At 43.5% G+C, this 15,886-nt stretch overlaps 1 protein-coding gene across 2 annotated transcripts in view; it reads right to left on the bottom strand.

Annotated features, from left to right (window-relative positions):
• The window catches only part of Msantd2 (Myb/SANT DNA binding domain containing 2), a 33,874-nt gene extending 19,542 nt beyond the window's left edge, over positions 1 to 14,332 (bottom strand). The window contains exon 1 of one of the 2 annotated variants that reach the window (XM_087563286.1): positions 13,537 to 14,332. In XM_087563286.1, coding sequence (XP_087419412.1) covers positions 13,537 to 14,310 — 774 coding nt within the window. In that variant the 5' untranslated portion in view covers positions 14,311 to 14,332. 2 annotated transcript variants of the gene reach the window in all.
• Between the last annotated feature and the right edge of the window lie 1,554 nt (positions 14,333 to 15,886).

The following is a 15,886-nucleotide window of genomic DNA, read 5'->3' as shown; positions in this document are numbered from 1 at the left end:
GGCATATGAAAACGGATTCACAAATTTTTGATGGGTGAGTGATTAAAAATTCTTTAACATTATGTCTGGGCAGTTCAGATACCACATACAAGGTTGACTTAACACATTCTTCTTTTTTTTTTTTTTTTCGGAGCTGGGGACCGAACCCAGGGCCTTGTGCTTCCTAGGTAAGCGCTCTACCACTGAGCTAAATCCCCAGCCCAACACATTCTTCTTTATAAGTTACAACCCAATCTTTCTTTCCATGTAGAGAATAATATTTATAAATTAAATAAATAATAAAAGCAGATTTGATTATATGAACTTTTATTTTTAATTAATATAACTTACAAACATAATTGGCTTATTCAAATAAATGAAGTCATCTAAAAGGAAAAGGTACTGTAAGTTTCAAAAGTTTGAGCTATTACAGTGAAACAGTCTCACAGAGGAACTGCAACTAGCAACACAGAAGTACACAACTTCCTATCTACTCTATCAAATACAGTGAATCAATAATATTTGCTAATTCAAAATACGATTTTCATTAACGTAGCTGAGAACACAAGAAGAAAACCAAAGTGATGACTGCTGTCCTAGAATTCCTGAGAACAGACACAAGTCTTTATTTCAGTAAGGCTTAACAGCACATCCTAAGTGAGCTAAGTGATTAGCGCCAAGGAACACAGAAGTGTTCCACAGGCTCTCAGGAACTCTAAACCACAAACACATGGTAACTACAAAGAGTTAAACACATGTCTTTTTCCAAGTGCCAACATCATTCATCCAGTACTCAGAACAGTGGAGAGGCTCAGCACAGATCATAAATTCCAGGTAACTGTGGCATATGCATAAGAGGTTCTAGTTCATTAAACATCCATTTTAAATACATTCAGAAATGTCTGTAATGCCAAAAGTAGGCAGAATAAAAGCATGATACATAACCCCCCCCCATGATGAAAAAGTTAATAAGTACGTTCTTATCCCTATGACCATAAAAATTGCTTAAAATCTAAAACATTGCCAGGTTTGTTGGTGCATGACTTTAACCTCAGCACTTGGGAAGCAGAGCCAGGTGGGTCTCTGTGAGTTTGAGGCCCACCTGGTCTACAGAGTGAGTTCCAGGACAGACAGGACTACACAGTGAGACACTGCCTCAGAATCACTCATAAATGAATGAATGGATAGATGAATGAATTGCATTAATAGTACTTGCTAGCTGTTTTTGAAACTTTGAGCTCTTTCCCATTTTATTTCATTTTCTAAACATTATTTTCCATAGTGGCAGGGGCTGAGGGGTGTCCTTTCCCACCAAGGGAAAATACTGCTAATGCAGTGGTCACAACCTTCCTAATACTGTGACCCTTTAATATAGCTCCTCGTGTTAGGATGACTCCAGACCATAATATTATTTTGTTGCTACTTCGTAACTAGTTTTGTTACTGTTATGACTTGTGATGTAAGTATCTGATATGTGATGTGTGAGAAATGGTCATTCTACCTCCAAAGGGGTCCTGACCCTCAGGTTGAGAACCACTGTGCTAATATATCTTAGCGTAGTGATAAAAGCACACTTGTATGATAACATATAAAATCTGGCCCAACATGGCAGCATAGTCTTATAATCTAAGCCTTCCATAGGTGGAGACAGGAGGACTGATCCAACTTCACAGCTAACCCAATCTACCTGGTGAGGACTAGACCTGCCAGGACTATCTTGTCTCAAAATACTTTAATTTTTTTTTTAACTGAAATCTTAGATCTGAATTTTAGTTCTTATCCTCTGGCAAAGAAAAAGAGCTAGAGAAGTAGGTAGGATAATCACTTCTGTCCACATCTGTCCAAACTGGACAGACTAGAGACTAAGAGAATGTATCTTCCAGGCCATAGGGCAGGGATGTCCTAACATGGTGTTCTATGTCTACCTCACTGGGTTGTGAATAATGAAGCCTAACACTTAGCCATGAAGTCCCATAAAGGTCATCTGTGATCATAGCAAAAAAATGTCAAAGGTAGATAGGCCATTCCAGAACAAGTTAAGACCAACAAATGAGTCCCTCAGGAACTGTGCCAGGTATGCATGGACTGTTCTCCTCTCCCAAGCTGCCACTGCAGCTGCTCTCACTGTCTGCCCAACTCACTGCAAGAAATGATTTCAAAATGGCCTCCGTGCCTCCGCTCTTACCCTTCCTAGTCATCCACATCACCGCCAGTGACTGCTATAAAATGAAGACTAACCATGCCTCTCGGTGACTTAAAATGCTTTGCTGGCTAAGGATAAAGCCCCACTCCCCTCCTGATTGTCAGTAGTCTCCTTTGTCTTTCTACCTACTTCCCTTGACCCTTCGCTCTACCAGGTGTTCCACTGAAGAATCTGGAACTTCAGGCCATCTTGGAATAACTCTACAGGAGTGTAGAGTGGGCAGGCGATGGCTCTCGTTTCTGGGTCAGCTGACCTAAGTTTGATCCTTGACACACACCATCTTCTGGCCTCTACAGCCACCAGGCACACACATGCTGCACAGATGTAATGCAGGCAAGATGCCCATACATACAAAATAAACAATTTTAAATATAAAATAAAAACTTTTAACACAAGCACAAAGCTGAGAGTGTAAAGTAAAGGTGTTTGCCACCGAACCTGACAGACCTGAGTTCAATCTCTGAGGTCCAACTGGTAAAAGGAAAAAAAACCAATGCCCCAAAGCTGTTGTACTGACTTGCACTCGAATGCCCAAGAAAATACACACATAGACACCGTAACACAATAAAAAATTAATAAAATTTTCAAAAAGAGCAGATTGAGAAATTCTGATATTACCTCTGTATCATCCAGGTCTTCTTTGGGGGAGGGGTAGGGGCAGATGAGATGGGGTCTCAGTCATGTAGGCCAGGGTAATCTTCCTACCTCTATTAGCTCAGCTCAGTCATCTTATATCTAACTAAAGATGGGTTCAGAAGTCAATTTTAGTGCCTGTGACAACTGCCCACATAGGAACTAAAGAGACATCGCCCACTGGAAAACAAAAACTGCCCTAGTAAGGACATCACTGGTACCAGGCTGTAGTCTCAGCATTACAGGTTGCTGAGGCAGGAAGATCATGAGTTCAGGACCAACCTGAGCCACATAGTTAGTTCTAAGTCAGTCTAAGCTACAAAGCAAAACTTTGCCTCCCTGCCTGAAACAGGAGCAACAAGGGGCTGGGGGTAGGGGTAGAAGAGGAACATGGAGGGAGGGGGTCCTAGTGATGCAAGAGGGTGCCTGGTAAGATGATTGAACAGGAGCTAGCTTAGGTCAGAAGGATGGATGTCAAGTAAGGGACATATGAAGAAGACCAAGTCTGAGAAGAAGGGCTGAGCCTATGGGCACTGAGTAACAGGAGCTATCCTGGCCCCTACAGTGCTACCCTATAGCAAAACTTATCTAGGGGGCCTCAAGTATCTCTGGCCTACTTCATGACCCCGGTAATGGCTCCCTGCTACTGAAGACTTTCCAAGGCGAATATTACCACCTATTGCTGCTCTATCAATGTGCAAAAGAGCAAAGAACCACAGCCACAAACCCTTAGTGAGAAGCACTCACAGAAACAGGGAAGTCGGGCAAGCATCTCCTCCAAATGTAAACCTTGGGGAGTGGAACATCGAGGATGAGTTCCTCGAGTGAGTTTTAAGCTGCCTTCCCTTTCTCTGTTCCTATAGCTCTTCTATTCTGCCATCCCCTGAGAATAGCAATGTAGGGACAATGTGACCCTCAGTTATGTGTCCTCCTTCCTCTCAGTTCCCTATACCAGTTTTAGGTGCAGAATGTCTGGAGACCACTGGGACTGAGCTACAGACAGGAAGGGTAAGGGGTGCCTCAGGGGGGCTTACTGGGGAAGCAACACTGGCAAAGACTGGGAAGAAGGAAAATGGGTGTGATGCCAGGGACAACAAAGAGGGTTTAAGTCTGTGTTAGGAGTTTCCACATCCATAGCATTAAAGAGGTTCAAAGCTGGCCTGCCCATGTTCAAACAGGGGAGAACCTACTGGAGTAAAGTGCAGTGTCAGCAAGTTAGTGTCTGTAAAGCACATGGACCAGTCTGTGGCATGTGCTCAATGCTACATTACCTAGTGCAAGCTATCGTTATTATTTGGTAAAATTTATTTCTACTATATTACATGTTATAGTAATGTCCTAGTCCCCAAAGTAAAATATATTCTTGTGTGTGATAGCCAAATAAAAACGTACAACTTTGGGTTTTCTTAAAATCAAAATTAAAGAATACAATGCATTATAGATATTTACACAACTACAGTTCAATACAAAAATATGCTAATAATCAAATACGTAACCTAGAACTGGCACATTCACTCAAATGCCATCCTGAAACTACCAGTTTACGCTCAGATGGTTCTCTATGACACTACCAAGCAATCATGCACCGATTCTAAACCACAACTTCACCATATACTACACAGCAAATTGTTCAATTAAAAGGCACTGCTTTTTAAATCACTTAAAATTTTTGGAACAATTTCACTATTTAGAAGAATCCGGGTTACACTGCTCCTGAGCTCCACACCAACAACTCATCTGCTCTACTGCCTTCTGCCCAACTAAACTTCATGCTACCCTCAGGTAAAGCCTGGGAGCCGAGGGTAACATGCTCCTGAAGCACAACCATAGTGCCCAACGAACTTGGTATCAACAGCAACACAACCACACAAACTTCACTACAGAGCAACTAGTTCTTCAGCGTCTATCTCCTTCAGGTAAAGGCTCACCACTGTACCTCTCAACTACTGTAAGTAATGAAGCTTTAACGTCTCTATTTCAGACCTTATTACTTAAAGAAAGCCTGGATCTCAAGGATTGAGTCCCAGTGTATTAGTAAGAAAGATATCCAAAAGATAACCAGGGCTACGTATTTCCTCTGCTGACTGATCAGGGACCTAAAATCCTTGAAGATTGGGGTAATCCATGCTATTTTTTAGGAATCAAGTTTAACCTATGAATTTGGAATGACCAAAGCAACGATGGGTCTGAGACATTGCGCCCTTCAAATGTAATGAGAATTATCTCCTACTCCCTAAGTCAGCCAACACCAACAAGGATATTACAAGGAGTCTCAGATTCAGAGTACATTATTCATAAATTTTACACCCATTTTTGTCTTACTCATCCCAAACCAGGGTATTTTATATATCCTAGTAATTCGTATAAAACTTTAAATGTTTTTAGATTTATGTATGTATGTGCACCACGTTCTTACCCGTGCCCATGGAGTCAGAGAGGGTATCAAAATCCCTGAAACTGGAGCTACAGAATAGCTGTGAGCCACTATGTGGTTGTTGGAAACTAATCCGGGGTCCTTTATTAGCACAACAAATGTTCCTAACTGCTGAGCCATTTCTCCAGCCCCTAATTTACATTTTTACTACTTACCTAAAAATGTTTTAGAGGGTACATGAATTCCAAAGTCTCTGGGGACTACACAGCAGAAAAGCTTGAAGACCATTAATTTCAGAGTTGCTCTGGCCAATATAACAGCACAGAGACATGCAGCTATCCACTTTAAGTTAAATTAAAACAAAACCCAGCTGTAGTCCCTCTGGTACCATTCCAGTTACTCACAGCACCTGTGGCTGTGCAGATACAAAGCCTATTACGTCACAGAAAGGCCTCCTGGACCTTATGTGCCAAAAAAAAAAAAAAAAAAAAAAAACAAGAACTTAATACTTGTCCCAGTCAGCTTAGAATACTTTTAGTTCTTGGCCTAAACTCTCCACCACTTCGACCAGAGAACCACTTCAAAGCTGTCCCTGTAGAGAAATAGAATGGTATGACAAATGAAAAGAATTCTGACCTCCCTTAGAGGTCTTGAGCTTGGCCAAAAGAATCGTTTTAAAGAGTGCTTTAATACTCCACAACATTCAACATAGTAGCCATTTTAAAGTGGCTATTTAAAAGTTTGAAGTAACTTAATTGGAACTAAATATAATTTAAAATGCAGTTGCTTGGGCACACTAGTCACATTCTGAGGGCTAGTAGTCACATGTACCTGGTAGCAATCACACTGAACTAAGAGTTACAAACATTCCCATCATTACATAAATTTTATTGGATGGCAATGTTTATACTACATGGCTTGTTTCGTATTTTTCCTTTTTTGGGTTTTTAGACAGGCACTGATGTAACCCAAGCCAACTTCTCTATATGGCCAAGAATAAATGACCTTGAGCTCCTGATCGTCCTGCCCCCACCTCCCAATTGTTGAGACTCTACTGTTCTACCCTGCCCTCTGCTGTCCTGGGGAAGGAACCCAATGCTTACCCATGTCGGGCAAGTATTTCTTCCACAGCTATATGCCCAGCTATATCCTTATACTTTCTAAATGTTTTTCTCTTCCTTTTCTTGTTTGTATTTTGTGATGGTTAAGACCAAATTTAGACTCACTGATAGAAATACAACTATAGATGTATCTGCAAGAGTGTTTCCAAAGAGGTCTGAGGTCAACTACATGCTACATGCTGTTCTCCAATGGGATGAGGTCTCAGGCTGAATAAAAGCCAGATGGTAAGCTGAACAACAGCATTCCTCTCTCTGCTCCCTTACTGTGAAGACAGTATCTTCTTCCTTCACAGCTGCCTGCAGCGCCTGCTGCCATGACTTCCCTGACACATGGACTGCATCTGCAAACTGTGGCCAACACATACCCTTCCTTCCACAAGCTGATTTGTACAACATTTTGTTACAGCAAGAGAAACAGTAATACAGAGTCTCTCTTTGTATCCCAGATTTGCTTGGCACTTTTCAATGCAGCACATGCCAACCTTGAATTTGCAATCCTCCTGCCTCTGCCTCATGAGTGCTGGAATTACAAATGTAAGCCACCAGACCCAGATACATTCTTCAGTAACTTTAAATTCAAAAAAAAAAAAAAAAGGCCAAGAAACAATTGAGAGTCTCATTCACTCACAGTTTTAGTGGGAGCTTCTTGTATCTTTAAAGCTGAAAGCCCAAGTGAGACCGAGCTCTGATAACCAGGATAACCTTGACCTGATAGAGCCAGGTGGCGTTTAACCTTTTGCTCAATCTCCCTAATGTTGGGATTATCGGTTTTTGCCACCATACTCTACTGAAAGAACACAGATTTTCTGGGTTGTTTTTGTTTCTAACAGTGCTGTGGATAGAACCCAAGGCCTTACAATGCTATAAGTGTTAATCACACTCCCAACGCCAAGCACTTAACTTTCAAGTAATAAACATGCTCTCCAGTGACAGTAAGATGAAGACAAGAGAACCGGAATATGTAACAAGTGAGAAAGACCTCACTGGTCTACTTATGTGGCTTACAACATTTCTCGGAAATCTTTCAACACAAAGAAGAAAAGTCTTATCTACAAACACCAAAGGAAAATCCTCAGGGATGGGCAGTCCATTAAAAGGCTTGTACAAGGAGAAAGGCATCTTTTGGCTCCAACTATTTCAGATCTATTGGTTCTCACAAACAGAAAGCTAAAATAAATACATTGTGCTGTAATGTGGGTGCTAAATGACAAATGTAATTCCAACATAATGACACCTGATGACCAAATGCAAGCAGTGTCCCAACAAAATCGCTCTGTGTGCTAGACAGATGCTGATAGCTAACCAGTCTGGAACAGACACAGTGAAGGCAAGTTTGTTAGGTCACACACAATACCTTGCCCTTCAACTTCAGGCAAAGCTAGACATATACATCTGTTCAGAAACATAAAGCCAACTCTCAAGAGGCAAATTTTTGGCAAATACCCATAAATATGTGACTTGAGAATGAAGTTTTCAGTGCATCAGATTAACTGACTGAAGTGTGAATGTGGCATCTGGCTCAGAAGTGAATGCTTTCATGAATCCTAAATCAAGACAGATCGTTCAGCTACTGAGGGCTCCCCTTTGAAGTTATCACTTACAATCTGCTTTACTCCTATGCCACTTTATCAAGTACTGCGCTGCATACGATCACTGGAGTTGTCTCATGCTCTTCTCAACTCTCCCGTGCGTAGGAGCTGCAGCTGAGTAAAGGTGCTCACAACATTACAGGGTCCTGATTGAACAGGGGTTTGCAACATTACAGGGTCCACACTGAAGAGGGGTTTGCATTCTAGCAGACAGCCCCACAAATAACAAGCACTCACGGTTCACTTGGTAGGTGAACATGTGAAGAAAAGTTTCATAAGGAAAAAAATCATATGATGTACACAAAACAACACTAAAAGAAAAAGGGGGATAGCCCCTCTTTCTTTGTTTATCTGACTCCAAAGTTGAGCTGGAATAGTTAGCAAACACATTTTCTTCTGGCAAACAAAAACACAAGAAAATTTCAGAATAAACAATCTGTGTGGTACAGCAGTTTTAAACACATCTATTTATCCCAAAGACAGAACAAATGCCAGCATCATGGCAGACACCAAATGAAACTCTAAACAATGTTTGTGTCTGATTTTCAAGTAAAACATTGTAGCTTAGAAACATAGTTATGAACAATATTAAAAAGTTGAACTTCGGTAACAAAACCCAAGCGTTATTAATATTAATCTTAATATTTTGTTTTATAAGTAACAAGTACAGTCCAGAGAAGTGATGTGCTTTAAGACAGGCGGTTGGGTGAGGGGCTGACAGGAGTCAGCTTTCCAGTGCCTTAGGAGGAAGGCCACTTACTCCATTTTAGAGACCATCTAAATGGAAAAACTCATCACTACTCATCTTTTCAAATCAAGACAAAATTAATTTTAGAGGTGAGCATGGTGGCACTTTCCTATAATGCCAGTACTCAAGGTACAACCTCTTGTACCTTGTCAGAAGTTTATGACCAGCCTCAACTGCGTATCAAGTTCAAAGCCAGCCTATACTACATGAAACCCTAACTCAAAAAAGTGAAAAGTGTACTGGTATGTGTCTCTATCTACACCCCACACCCCTGTTTAATATGTCCATGTATTTTGCCTCCATGCATATATGCCCTATTATCACTGTGTAGCTGGTGCCCCGGGGAGCCAGAGGAGGACACCAGATTTCCTGGAATGAGAAGTTTGTGAGCCTACATGTGGATACTATGAATGAACACTGCACATTAGCAATAGATTGGGCAGTATATGCAGTACTGCCTACATCCTGTTAAGGTGTTTGGTTTGCTCTGCAATGCTGAGAATTGAACCCAGGGCAATTCCATATCTGACCACATGCTTAACACTGACATCCTATCCCTGAGCATATATTTAAATAAGCTACACTGCTCTACACAAGCATGTCCTGGCTTGGGGACTGGAGAGATGGTAAGTAGTAAGATGACAGCAATAAGCACTTGCTGCTCTTGCTGTGGACCCAGGGTTCAGTTCCCAGCACCCACCCACTTGATAGCTCACAATCATCCAGAACTCCAGGTCCAGGGGATCAAATGCTTTCATCTGACCTCTGCATGCACCAGACACCCGCATGGTGTACTCACACACTTGTAGGCAAAACACTCACTTAAGATAAAATAAATAGCCAAAACAGCCAGGTGGCGACAGCTTTAATCCCATCCTTTCATCCCAGCATTCTGGAAGCAGAGGCAAGCAGATCTCTGAGTTCAAAATTAGTCTGGTCTATCGAACAAGTTCCAGGACAGCCAGGGCTACACAGAGAAACCCCGTCTCCAAACCTCCCACTTCCACCCCCGAAAAAGATAGAAAAATCTTTATTAAAAAAAAAACAAAAAAAAAAAAACTTTCTGGTCTTCATTCTGACTGATTTTTTTCTTCAGAATTGCTTTATACATGTGCATGAGTGCAGGCCTATGAAGTACATGTGTACACCAGCCTTCCATGTTTCTATGGGTGCCTAGAAGTCAGAAAGGGCATTAGATTCCCTGGAGGTAGAATTGCAGGCAGCTGTAAACTGCCCTCTGAGTTGGCTCTCCAGCCCCCGAATTTCTTTTTTGCATTTCTCATCAATGGTGACATGAGGCTTCCAAATTACTGTTCTAAGCTGCCACTTCTAAAAACTGGGACCTAGCGGGTTGGGGATTTAGCTCAGTGGTAGAGCGCTTGCCTAGGAAGCGCAAGGCCCTGGGTTCGGTCCCCAGCTCCGAAAAAAAAAGAACCAAAAAAAAAAAAAAAACAAAAACAAACAAAAAAGACAAAAAAAACCTGGGACCTAAAGATTTGCTTTTAGGTCAAAGATTGTAACAACTTAAGGTTGTACTTTTCCTGAGTATAATCTCTATTCCCTGGGCAGCTACCTCATGACTCTGTTTTCAGTGACTGCACTTGCTTCTGTGCTAAAGATCACATTTACAGTTTTCTAAAAGGACAGAGCTGGGGAAATTTTCATTAACATGTTTTTTTTTTTATTTGTCCCCAGTGCTGGGGATTGACTCCAAGGCCTTATAGAAAACAGGCAAGCACTCTACCACAGAGCTAGCTCCACAGCCTTCTGAGACTTAGCTTTAAAGCAGTATTTTTGAACTTGGGTCCCAAAGTCTGTATTTTTTTTTAATTTTTAATAACACTACTATAAACTTTTATACATTCAGTCACAGTTTGTATCAACTTGACACAAACCCTAGATACATACCTGGGAAGAGGAAAACTCAGTAGAGGAAATGCCTCTATCAGACTAGTTGTGGCCTTGACAGTAAGGCATTCTCTTAATTGCTAATCGATATAGGCAGGCCCGGGTCCATCCCTGGGAGCATGCCTGGAGTATGAAAGAACGGTAGCAGAGCAAGCCAAGGCAAGCAAGCCAGTATGTGGTGTTCCTATGTGGTCTCTGCTTCAGTTCCTACCTACAGATTCCTTCCTTGAACTCCCGCCTGGTGAGACTGTTTGAATTAAAATGGCCTTCACAGACTCATATATTTAAATGCTTGCTTGGTCCCTAGTTGGTGTTTGGGAAAGGATTAGAAAGTATGTAGAGCCTTGAGGAATGAGATGTATCCCTCGGGGGTTAAACTTTGAGATTTCAAAAGCTCTTTTTTTTTTTTTTTATTTATTATATATATATATAAGTACACTGTAGCTGTCTTCAGATACACCAGAAGAGGGCATCGGATCTCTTTACAGATGGTTGTGAGCCACCATGTGGTTGCTGGGAATTGAACTCATGACCTCTGAAAGAGCAGTCGGGTGCTCTTAACTGCTGAGCCATCTCTCCAGCCCCCTAATCTCTTCCTCTCTGCATCCTGCTTGAGAATCAGGTTCGAGGACTCTTTGCTACTGCTCCAGCACCATGCCTGCCTCTAGGCTTGGGCCAGCATGATGGTCTTGGACCAAGGCTCACCCTCTGAAACTGTAAACAAGCCTGCAATTGAATGCTGTCTTTAATAGTTGCCTCAGTCATGGTGTCTCTCCCCAGCAGTAGTAAACTAAGATATGTGGCTTCCCTAAATAATAGGCTATAAGCTGTTAGCCAAACAAACCCTTTCCTCTCCACACTGGCCTTGGTCAGTGTTTTATCACAGCAACAAAAAGTGAAAAAGAAAAAAGGATACCTTCCAAAATTCTTTCTAAACTTTCTTAGATGAACGAAGTATTTATTTAGTGCCTACTGAATGCCGATTTGTCTAGGGACAAGACAGACCAGAACTTGTCCTTACTTTTTAATTCTGGCAGGAAGTAGCATTAACAAGAGTCAAGTTTCTTGATCCAGATCATTGTGAGTCAAGCATTTCACAAAAACAAACATTTATAGCCCTCCTTGTCTGTTAGCTTCTAAGGTGTATCAGAGAACCCACCATCATCTCATAATCTCAAAAGACTAAAAGTTTGAGGTCAACTTGGTCTTACCTGTCTGAAAACAGGTAAACTGATCCTCTAAATTCTTCAGAGGCTCAATCTCCTTTCTTTGCTTTAGATTTCCTTCTCAAAACTGGACAATGAAGCATTCCAACTAGATATTCCCTGGTTGTTTGAGAAACAATTTTATGGAGAGATTTACATTCAGCAAGGTTTTGATAGCACAGTTTGAAAATCCTATGAATAAAAATCAAGAAAACAGGCATAATTTACAAATGCCTAAGGCACTCTCAGAACTCCAGAAAAGTCTGTGGGTGGATGCTATCCAGGACATCTCAAAAGAAACTGCCCCAAATTTAATATGAAGGACCCTGAATAGAACAATGAATGAAACCCAAAGAACAGTAGTTTTTCACTGTTACATATTATTTCAGTGACATTCTTGTTTAACAAAGGAATTCAGTAAGAATCATCAAATACACATAATCAAATAACCTAAGTTAGCTTTCCAATGGGTGTTAAATTAATCAAACAGTTGGTAATAAGCGTTTCTGAACCAAATTTTCTAAGTAACAATGTCTCCAAATGAACATCTTTGGAGCCAAGGCCTCATGAACTCTGTCACAATCTCCCCCAACTCAGTGTGATTACCCTTACTTAAACAACTGTTCTTACTAAATTTTATGGTTGTTAGCTAATGTGACATTGTCAGTTAGTCCTTAGCAGTTTTCCACTCCCCAGAAAAAGTACTCTTCACTATCAGAAATGAACACTTGTGAACACAATGTAAAGTTTTCAATGAAAACTGGGAGAAACTTTGAGCAGACACTAGAAAGAGGACAGAACTTAACTAAAGTACAGCACCTAGTCGGCAAAGGCAGATACGAACGCCTAGACAAATCATTAGAAACCGTAAACCGATATGCAGGCTGATGGTAAAATTAAGCCTCCGCATTTAAACATGCAGAAGCGTAAGGACGGCCAGATGCACACTTGGCTGTACTTGTCCGCATCCGGCATCTTGAAGCAGAATAAATAAATAAATAAATAAATAAATAAATAAATAAATAAATAAATAAATAAAACTGGGTGTCAAGAAAGGGCTTCCTCAGAAATAGAAGCCTCCTGACTCTCAAGGCAACCTAACTCTGAAAAGATATCCAGTCCACATTCCAAAAGAACCCTCAAGCAGACTAACGTTCAAGGTGTCCTCTACTGTCTTCTACCTCCACGATAACAACACACGACCTTTCTGTCATTAAGCCTTTACAACTCTCCAAAAGCACCTCAAATCTTGCTAGTCCTTTTACCACCTCAACTGACAAGCAATGCGACTGGCACAAAAGGCCAGCCGTCCCAATGCTCTTGTCTTAAAAACTCCAGCACTTAAAAGAAAAATCTTACACTGGGCGCTCATCCGGCCCTCTGCTGCCCTTCCTCAATTTCATCCCAGCTGGAAAGCTTCAGCCTGGGAGCCCCTCTATCTGGGAACAAAGCAGTGCGGGCGATAGCACCCGCGACAGTGCGGCCCCGCGCACAAAAAGAGAAACTACCAACTTCAGAGCGCAGGGACATCCTCAATTGGCAAGAAAGAGGGGCGGCGGCAGACACGCCCAACTTCAAACTCAGGAAACCTACGGGCTGGCGGCCATCTGGAAAGAAGCGCCCCTTCCCAGGGAGAGAAGAAAGAGGCGGAGCAGACACAAGGGGTACCCGGGGCCCGGGAGGGGAGCCCCGTGCTCGGCCCGGCCCCCGCCCCCAGGCCCGCTTCCCCGCCTTCTCTGCCTCTGGTTCGCTGCCCCGGGCAGAGCGGCCGGTTACCTTGATGCGCTCCCGGCATTGGGACGGGGTCCGCTCGTAGCCCAGCTCGGCCAGGGCCCGGGACACGCGCTCGTACATGGCCGGCCCAGGGGCCTTGCTGCCGAATACCGTGCCGGCTCCCTCCAGCTGCTGGTACCGCGCCTCCACCAGCCGCTCGTTGCCCCACACAGCGATGAGCGCGTTTGTCTCTGCCGGCGTCCACGACATGCCCCGGCAGGCGGCGGCAGCGGCCGCCGCAGCCCCGCCACTGCCGCCGCCGGGCGAGAAGGAGACCGAGGACGAGGCAGCGCTGCGGCCCCCCAGCCCCAGCCCAAGACCCCCGGACGCCGCGGCCCCCGAGCCCGCCGCGCTGCCCGGCCCGAGAGGTGAGGCTCCCCGAGGCGTGGAAGGGTCGGACAGTGATGGGTTCCCGTCGCTCAGATCGCCAGGAGAAGCCGGGGAGAGCACCTCCATCTTCGGAATTTTTAGCGGCGAGTTGGCGGGCAGCTCCGAGCCACAGGGCGCAGCCATCTTCCAAGCCGCCGCCGCTGCACCGCCCGGAAGTGACGCACCCCCGCATCCGGCCACCACGGTCTCCGGGGCTACCCTAGGGCCTGGCTCGGGGCTGAGTGGCTCGCAGCAAGCTGAGGGCTCGGTGGATGTGTCTGGCTGGCTCAAGCGGCCCGCAAATTTTTGCCTTTCCCCTCCAGCATGTTGGCTCTGGCCGCTCCCCTCCGGAGGCGAGGAGCTGGGACCCGGCGCACCGGAGCTCCGAGCTGAGAAGGGTGGGGGCATGAGGGCGCGGGAGTGAGGGACTGATTGGAGCCTTCCCACTTCCTCTCCAATCTCAGCAGGGGCGAGGCCGGCGAGGGGATCGAATTTTGGACGAATTAGCAATTTCTGTTTTCCTGTCTCCTCCCCTGAGCCTATCCTCCTTCTAAGCCCGCCTTTAGGTACGGAGACCAGTGTCCAGGTTGGAGACTAGGAAACCCTGCAAAGGGTATGTGGAGGACAGAAAGGCGCGAAATCTGCAGACAGTAGTTCTGGACAAGGCTTTCAAGAACAAATATGAGCTAGAGTTTGCACGCTTTAGCTTTTCAAGAAATTCATCCATTATAGCAACTCTGATTGCACTCACGCGTTCTGCTAGGCAAACACCCTGTCACTGAGCCACACCCACAAGCCCTCTGTTTCTTGCTTGGTTTGTTTTCCTGTTATTCCGAGTAGGTGTTGCTAACGACAGAGTAAATAGATGTCTTTCTTGCTTTTATACAGTTTTATAATGGAGCATGAAAGGGCCGCAGAGTCCAGCAGAATACTCCAGTATCTCAATCCGCTGCGATTTGGAAGTGGTTTAAAATCTTCCAGTCAAGTGCAAAGAAATGAAGCCGCTCTTGTGACCTAGTAATAAATTAGCACTCCTCGGTCACTCCTGAATAATTCCATAAAGTCTCGAACACTGAAATGGCATATAGCTATAAGATATATCCTTGTTTGTATAGGTTTTATTTTGTTTTTTTTTTTTTTGACACAAGGTTTCTCTGTATAACCCTGGCTGTCCTGGAACTAGATCTATAGACCAGGCTGGCCTCAAACTCCCGCCTGCCTCTGCCTCTGGAATGTTGGGATAAAAGACCAGTGCTGCCACCATCACCTGGTCAATTTCCATATTCTTTAAAGCTGTAAATCCTACCTGTTTACCTTGGTTCATTAACTTTACAACCTCAATAGAAGCCAGAGAGATGGATGGCTCAACAGGTACAGGCGTTTGCTGCCAAGCCTGATGACCAAAGAGAGCCAACTCCCATTACTTGTTCTTTGACCTTCGCACATGTGGTGCTTTGACCTTGACCCATGTCCCCACGTTTACACACACACAAAATTAAACTTCATTTTAAAATGTGTTCGTTTAGTTTTATGTGTATAAACGTTTGCCTGTGTGTGTGTGTGTGTGTGTGTGTGTGTGTGTGTGTGTGTGTGTGTGTAGGGGCCTGCCTGGTGCTGGTAAAAGTCAGCAAAGGGCATCAGATAGATCCCTTGGAACTGGATTACAAGACTTGCAAGCCATCTACCGGTTCTGGGTCTCTTGGGCAATCTCTCCAGCCCCTACACAAGATAATTAAAAAACAACAACAATGGGGCTGGGGATTTAGCTCAGTGGTAGAGCGCTTACCTAGGAAGCACAAGGCCCTGGGTTCGGTCCCCAGCTCCGAAAAAAAGAACCAAAAAAAAAAAAAAAAAAAAAAAAACCAACAACAACAACAAAAAGATGTTTAAGGATTTTGTTTGTTTGTTTGTTTGTTTGTTTGTTTGTTTTTTGAGCAATCTTGTAACTGAGGCAGGTGACCAGTGAATGATATTATGAATAAAT

This window comes from Rattus norvegicus, chromosome 8 (assembly GCF_021556685.1).
Source record: "Rattus norvegicus strain SHRSP/BbbUtx chromosome 8, alternate assembly SHRSP_T2T, whole genome shotgun sequence".
In the NCBI taxonomy this organism is placed as follows: domain Eukaryota; kingdom Metazoa; phylum Chordata; class Mammalia; order Rodentia; family Muridae; genus Rattus; species Rattus norvegicus.
The sequence above is the reverse complement of the archived record's forward strand: the minus strand, read 5'-3'. Positions and strand labels throughout refer to the sequence as shown.